The sequence below is a fragment of the Phalaenopsis equestris genome, unplaced genomic scaffold (genome assembly GCF_001263595.1).
Source record: "Phalaenopsis equestris unplaced genomic scaffold, ASM126359v1 Scaffold000932, whole genome shotgun sequence".
Classification (NCBI taxonomy): domain Eukaryota; kingdom Viridiplantae; phylum Streptophyta; class Magnoliopsida; order Asparagales; family Orchidaceae; genus Phalaenopsis; species Phalaenopsis equestris.
The window spans coordinates 364,908-373,378 of record NW_018165371.1 but is presented as its reverse complement, the minus strand read 5'-3'; the positions used below and the strand labels follow the sequence as shown (position 1 = coordinate 373,378).

General features: G+C 38.6%; 1 protein-coding gene across 1 annotated transcript in view; it reads right to left on the bottom strand.

Moving 5' to 3' along the window:
• Window positions 1-7,245, bottom strand: part of LOC110032369 (50S ribosomal protein L17, chloroplastic) — a 9,209-nt gene extending 1,964 nt beyond the window's left edge. The window contains exon 1 of the mRNA XM_020735985.1: window positions 6,910-7,245. Within this exon, the coding sequence (XP_020591644.1) occupies window positions 6,910-7,240 (331 nt within the window). The 5' untranslated portion in view covers window positions 7,241-7,245. The remainder of the gene's footprint in view (window positions 1-6,909) is intronic.
• Window positions 7,246-8,471: the final 1,226 nt, after the last annotated feature.

The window sequence follows — 8,471 nt, the reverse complement described above, 5'->3', positions numbered from 1 at the left end:
CCCGTCCTTTGGGCTTAATTGAAGTCCGATTTCGTGTAATTTCGTGAACTTTGTGTATTTGATGTGTGTATGTGACGAAAAGGTCGTGACGATATTTTCCTAAGGCTTGAAGTCCTATCAGGAACTTTTCCCTTGAGTCTTCGCAAAATAACCCATAACCACTCGTCTATAAGACGATGGTCTTATGCTAAAGATGCTAGACATCAAAGAAAAATAGGAATTAGTTAAAATTTTCTAAAAGGGTGAGTCTCAATTCTAGTTTTCTAAGACGGTCAATAAGAACTCCTAGAACTAGGAATAAGAACTCCTAGAACTAGATCCTAGGCTCTAAGGAGGAGAAGACAAGACCTCACAAAAATGAGGTCAACAGACTTAGCAAAATAATGCAAAAATGAACACATCTAGAGAACGCTAGACATCTGTTAATACAGGTCATCAACTGAGGAGCAATATAGTTGATAACTACTCCAAAGCAGTAGGTTGAGCCTTTGCTACGAATGGTCATCATCACCAGAATAGATGCAGAATAAATTGGCAGCGGTCCAAACCAGAATAAAATCTCCAATAAAACATCTGGAGGCAGACGAAATACTCACCTTCCACAGCAACAACAACAACAACAACAACAACAAACCTTTATCCCACTAAGTGGGGTCGGCTACAGGAATCCTTTTTTCTCCATTGTGTCCTATTGAGTGTCATCATTTTTTATACAATATGCCCAAGTTTTTTTAGGTCTACCTCTGCCTTTCATAACATCAGTCAAATCTAAAGCATCTACTCTCCTAATTGGACTATCAGATGGTCAATATTTAATGTGATTAAACATTTGAGACGACTCTCTCTACTCTTGTCCGCCATTGGAGCTACTCCAACCCTATCACGGATATATTCATTTTGCATTTTGTCTTTAAGTGCCAAGCCACTCATCCACCTGAGCATTCTCATCTCAGCAACACTCAACTTTGTTGTATGCTTCTCTTTAAAAGACCAACATTCTGCACAATAGAACATTGTAGTTCTCACCACCATCTTATAAAATTTTCTTTTCAATCTAAACATTATTTTTCTATCACACAATAGGCCAGATGCATCCCTCCACTTCAATCAACCAACTTGAATTCTACTAATAACATCGTCATCTACATCACCATCACTTGAACAATAGACCCCATATATCTAAAATGTTCACACCTTTTAGTGTTGATCACTCATAATAACAACTCTACCATTAGAGCTACTACTACTAATAAAATTACATCCCATGCATTCAATTTAGATCTACTCAAACGAAGGCCATTAGAATCCAATATAAACCTTCATAATTCAAGTTTTTCTTGAACTCTTTCTCTAGTCTTATCCATAATAAGGATATCATCAGCGAAAAGAATACACCAAGATACATCCTCCTCTAAATGTCCAGTAAGAGCATCCATAACTAAAGCAAAAAAATATGAGCTTAAATTTGATCCCTGATGTAATCCATTTGAAATAGGAAAATAATTGGTCAATCCTCCTTCTGTTCGAGCATAAGTAACAACTATAGTATATATATATATATATTTAATGACTTGAATATAAGTCATATCAACCCATTTCTTCTCTAGAATTCTCCAAAGTACTCCTCTTAGAACCTTAATGTAAGTTTTTCTGAATCAATAAAAATCATAGATAGATCATCATTATTCTCTTTGTACTTCTCCATCAAACCTTTCAATAAATGTAAAGCTTTCATAGTAAACATGTCTGGCATAAATCCAAACAGATTATGAGAAATCTTTGTATCACATTGATGTGTCTGAAATCATGCTTGATTTCCTTTGTCTTTTACATTTATTTTTAGATGAAACTGCACTTTAAAGAAGGGTTTTCTTGTGTTTTTTTGCAAGTATAACAGGTAGGATACATGGAGCGAAACGGAGCAAAAAATGAGCAAAAAAGAGGTGAATGGAGCATATTGGAACCAGCAAGCCTGGCGCCTAGCGCCAACTTATTGGTGCCTAGGTGCCAGAACCAGCGCAACAAGCCCACAAGCCGACGCTTAGGCGCCAACTTCCGGGTGCCAAGGCGCGGCAGTTTTTCTGCAATTGCTTCACCACGATTTGGGGAGTTTTGTGGTGGTTTTAAGCAGTTCAAAAGGAGATTTTTAGAGGGGACGAAGCATTCTGAAGGAGAAGAGAAGTGAAGAGAATCCAAGGAGTCCTAGGAAGATCTAAGGTTTGTAAATTTCCACTTTTCTTGAGAGATTGGTGGGGAGTAGAGAGAAATCTATAAGGGAAGCAATGTAGCATTGCAAGGAGACTTGGATTCATTATTGGAGGAACTTTTCAACTATTTTCAGAGGAGAAAAGTTAAGTATAGTGTTCATATTTGTCTTGGAATTATTGTAAACACATATTTTAGTATATTTGTTTTGTTAACTGATGATGATTTCCATTATAATCTTCATGTTTTGTGAGTAGTTGCTGATGAAGTGTGATTTGGTCGAGCCAGAGGAGCATACCATAGCCTTTTATCTGGGGGTCTGACGTTATGCAGTTGCAGCATTGTTGGTCACTGGGAGATGTCGAGACTTTAGAACTGAAGGTGGAGAAACAATAGAAACAAAGCAAACAATCACCATCAGTCAGACATCCACCCACAATTGGAGACACCAACAGGAGCACACTTCAGGGAGTTAAGAAAACTGGTGTGAATAAGGACAGAGCCACCTCGAGTGAGAAGCACGAAAAGAGTAGCATGCCAACTACAATTCCCACCTGAAAATGCTTTAGATGTCATAGATTTGGGCACATCGCTTTAAGTTGCCCGACAAACCAAATCGTTTCTTTTACGAAGTAAGGCGTCGTAAAATAGGTTAGTGATTACGAGACAATCGAGGAACAATGTGAGGTATATCATCTTCCACTAAATGAAGGAAAGACGCTCATGGTTCGAAGGGTCCTACAGACCAAGGATATGAGATATTCATAGTGGGTTCATCACAATATATTCAACACATGTTGCATCGTGACCGCAAGGTATATGGAGTCTCATCATCGAGGGAAGAAGCAGTAAGAATGTGGCTTCTACACAGCTGGTGGAGAAGTTGGGCCTCATTATTCGGAAGCACTCCCAACAATATTCTCTAACGTGGCTAAAAAAGGAAAAACAGAGTCAGCATTGATCGGAGGTGCTTAGTAGAGTTTTTGATTGGGAACCAGTTACAAGATCAGGCGTGGTGTGACGTAAAACTCATGGATGTTTGCCACTTGTTGTTATGGAGACTGGACCGTAGATAGGGGTGTAAACGAACCGAACACGAACGAACAAAGCTTGTGTTCGTGTTCAGTTCGTTTAAAATTTAATTTGTTTAAAATAAGCTCGTGTTCGTTTCTTAACGAACGAGCCGAACACGAACCGAACACGAGCTGTTCGCGAAAGACGAGCCAATTTGACATCTCTAATATTAATATATAAAAATAATATTATATATTAATTATATAACTTATATTATATAAATATACAATATCTATATTAGTATATTACTACTATAGTATATTAATATATTATTATTATTATTTTATTATATATTATAATTTATAAAATTTAATGTTTTAAAATATCAAACAATAATGATTCGAACACGAACGAACGCATCACTGTTCGTGTTTGGTTCGTTTAACTAACCGAACGAAAAAAATTTGTTCGTGTTTGTCTCGTTTACTTATCAAACGAATCGAACACGAACTCGTTGACGAACCGAACACGAACTGTTCGCGAACAACGAGCTTTTTTGACAGCCCTAACCGTAGAAATCAGCATGACAGATTCAGAAACACCTACGCCTTCACTAAAGATGGGAAGCTCGTCGTCCTTCTCCCTTCAACAGAGCTTGAGATCACAAGTCTCTTGCCAGCAGAGCAACATCAGTGTGATCATTTTTTATGATGACAGAGGATTATAGGATTGAGACACCAGCTCCAGACACGAGACAGTGTCACGACAGATAGCATTTCAGGATATCACAGTCGATATCTCACCACCATGGCCACCACCGTGCGGGAAGGTTTAGGCCACCCTCTCTTCAAATCATGTTGAGTCGACCGTGCATTACTTTGGGAGTATTCAACAACATAGGCGAGACACGAAGACTCGGTTCAGTTGAATAGTGGACCCCAGGAGAGTAGATCGATATGGATGTATGCTCGTAAATGAAGAAAAATCCTCAGGCATTTTAGGAGACAGTACAGCCGACACTGAGATCCAAACGCTGATAGAATTGCACATAAAGAATAAGAAGCTTCGACGAATGAAGTCGAAGCTCTCCCAACCCTCGTGGGGCTTATCCTGGGGCTGAACCAGTTCAACAAAAGGTTTCAAAGTGAGTTAGTCATTGTCTTAGGGGCTAGGGTTGCCGCCAAAGTGAGGGGTTCTCCCTTGGTTACATATTACTATTTATATAAGCTCTCTTTTTTAAGTTTAGTTTTTACTGTTTGTTATCCTCTTCTCGCTCTCATCTTCCCTAATTTTCTCCTGCCAAGTCTGTCGCACTCCCATCCCCAGCCGGCTCCCAGATCTGTCCCAAACCCTCTCAACTAACCAACCAGCAAGCCTACTATCTCCTTTTTGGTCTACTGTCATCCAATCGCTGCCCCCTCTCCATTTTGTTTCTACTGTATCCCACTGCCTTACAGCCCAACAACCACCCACTATCCTCCCATCCACCACCAGCCCTCCATATTGCAGTCTCTACCCAGCACTCACCCACTCCTTCCACAAGCTTCATTTAATCCGTCCGCTCAACCCCTCCCAATAGCCACTAGGTTGTTGTCTGTCTTCTTACCCCCTTCCATACCCTTTGTTTCCCGCAACAACAACATTACCTCACCGATCTACACCTTAGAGTGGTTTTGTGTCCTTGTTTTCTTGTTTTTCAAGTGTCATATTTGTAATTCTTTTAATTTCAACAATAAAGTTTTATTCCATTGTGGGTTTTGAGTTAACTCCGATATCACTTAGATAAAGAGATCGCGATCATTTTAGGCAAACATTTCTTAGCTACTGAAGGGGCAAACATTGATGTGAAAAGAAAGAAATTAAAATTAATAAAAGTACCCAATACTTCAAATAACAAAAACAATTTGGAGCGTTATGAAGAAAGTAGCACTTACCCGGCTCTAATTCCTTGGATTCAAAAACCTCCATTTTTAACTAGAGAATGAAATTCTAAGCTGAAATTGTCAGAGACTATGAAGAGCTTGTTAGGAAGAGAGGATAACGCTTTGTTGAATCACTAATGAAATTCTCAAAAATCATGTCTCTTAGCAAGGCATGAAATTCCAAGCTATCAACAAAGAATGCCATTTTAAGCACATAAATGCTAGAACGCGCACCAAAGTGGAATACCATCAAATTCTTATACATGAGAAGAGGTAGCTTAATGTAACATGTGCAGAAGTTGTTCAAAAAAAATTATGAATAATAAGTTTGATCAAATAGACAACACTCAAAATAAATGAATGAAAAATGAAAATTCATAAAGCCGACCCCAAATAATTCTAATAACTATAACAATTAGGAGCGCTACGAAGAAAGTAGCATTTACCTAGTTCTAATCCCTCAAATCCAAAAACCTTCATTTTCAACTACAGATTGACAATATAAGCTTAACTTGTCAGAGACTATGAAGAACTTGTTAGGAAGAGGAGATATTGCTTTGTTGAATCACTGATGAATTCTCAAAAATCATGTCTCTTAGCATGGCATGGCATTCCAAGCTATTAACAAAGAATTGGCATATTAGGCACGCAAAAGCTAGAAAGTGTGCCAAAGTGAGGTAGCCTAATGTAACATGCATAGAAGTTGTTTAGAAAAATTTATGAAAAATAAGTTTAAGTAAATAGACAACACTCAATCTGAATGAATGAAAGATGAAAATTCATAAAGCCAGCCCCAAATAATGATGATGATGATAAGCACAAGAATGGTATTACAAGCCGTTGACAATGAATTGGCCATATCTAAGCAAGGGAGCCCATGTGCTTAACTATGAACTATACCCCAAACCAACGAAACCTTTAAATATTTGCACCATCATGACACAATAATAATAATAACCACAAATACACACAAGGAAAAGTTAGTGTTTAAGCTAAGATATTCAATTCTTTAGAGGAGGTAAAACATCTCTTATCTGTGAAACTTCAAGGAAAGTTTGAAAGAATCAGGCCTGAAATGCTCTAGAAGAAGTTGAATCCATATTTTGGCTTTTTGGCTTTTTGGGGTAATGAATTAATATCAAGATGTATGACTGCCCATAACCTAACTTGTACCCAAATAAAATATCTCAAGTCTTTGGCATATAATGTAAAATTTGTTTGAGAAACTTGTTTAAATCCATTGCTAATCAAGAATTTTTCCAATTTCCCATTCAAAAATATTATTGGATTAAGCCTATGTAGCATATCATACAAGATGAGTGCTGAAGCACTTAGAATCCTGCATCCGGCAGAAGATTCCGGTAAACTTAAGATGTAGCCAACTTTCTGAATGACTTAGTACAAACAATAGGGCATATCTAGTCAATGAAACTCGCACCAATGCGGGGTGTCAGGACTTGATGCATGCACCCTTACCCAAACCCTGCCATAGCATAACACACACAACATCACAGCATTAACTATAGCGCAAAAGGACAATTATCTTTCGACTTACTTGCAACTAAAGATTCCACATTCGAAATTTTTGACACTCAACAGGAATTCCGAATTCGTTTAATTTGAATGTGTTAAACAAGACAATAACTATCAATGGTGCAACAATTCAATTCCTCTAGAAATAGTTATCCAACTCTCAATTGCTTCTGCCGCAAGCGAAATTAAAGAGCTGTACACAACATTTTGTAATTTCTCGGATAATTCAACTCACCGGAGAAGTTATAGAAGAGAGGGTCTATCGGAGCAAGGCCGGAAAAGGAGCGTAGGGGCTTCCGAGTGTTAAGACAGTGCCCGAGGCTCCCGGAAGCAGGATACCGCGAAGGGGAGGAGAAGCGGCAGGAATGGATGCGAGCGGAGGAGACAGACGGGAGGGCAGTGCGGAGCGAGGACATGCTCCATGGAAAAAGAGTCGCCGCCTGCGAATTGAAGGCGAGTGCCATTTTCGGATAGAGCCAGAAAGGGTTGTGTTTCCGTTGCTCGCAGCTCCACTCCTCTGGCTTCTGCTGCTTTCCCGATCCAATTAGAGCGAGCAAGTTGCACATTTGCTATAAACACCTACACCAAATTTCTCTTCCAAAAAAAAAAAAAATAGGTGAAAAACTTCGGTATACGCAGCGCTACGTACATAATGAGATTATATTCGCATTATATCGGCATTATATTCGTGTTATATCCCCTATAACCTGCATGTAACCTACAGATATGTGAAAACAGAAGCACGGAACTTATTTGTAAGTTCAGGTAGGTTACAAGTATGTTATATGTAGGTTACATCGAGGTTACAAGCGATATAATACGAATATAATATAGATATAACGTGAATATAACATCTATTATGTACGCAGCGCTGCGTACGTAAGACGTACGCAAATTTTTCTCAAAAGATAGAGAGGCCTTTGGGGCCGCTTCTCGGCGCACGTTTGAAAGTGAATCGGGTTTTTAATAGTTTGAATGTAAGGTTTGTGTTCAGGCTATTAGCATTCCATTGCACGATGGTTTTTTATTAAAAATGGGAACGCAAGCGTCCATTTGGGGTAGCTTCACCTTATAAATCTATTGTGAATAATTTGATTAACTGTTTGTTTTCTATAATTTGAAAACAACTATGCAGCAGCTATTTCTGGACAAATGATCATTCCGCCCATGTGTAGTAATGTTGTTTGTAATAAAATTATCATAGACATATATTCAATACTTCATAAGTAAAAATCCAATTAGAACAGTACAAACAATAAGATATACACATCGCTTAACAGTGAGTATCAAGATTGCCAAAAAAAATATTAAAATTAAATTTAATAATGTGATAATATTGTTTTTTAGTCAAAACACACACTGGACAGCAACAACCTAGCTACATATTCCTTTTTAGTCAACACATACACTGGACAGCAGCAACCCAGCTACATATTCACCACACAACCCACAGTCACCACACCATCCCAACCCATAACCACCAAAGCCCACAACCCACAGCTGAAATTATAAGAAATATGCACTGAATTCACACAGCCACCAGAGGCACAAAAACCACCCCAATGCCACACCCACTAGTACCCCAACAGTAGCCAAAATCCCAAACAACAACCATCACCACACCCATAGTACCCACAACCACATCCAACACCTCAAACATAGCTAACACTTCCTTACAACAACCACCACCACAACCAAATAATCACATCCAACGTCCCAAACAACAGCAACCACCAAAATCATAGAACCCACAACCACATCACAACACATCCAGCATCCCAACCACAGCCAACATTC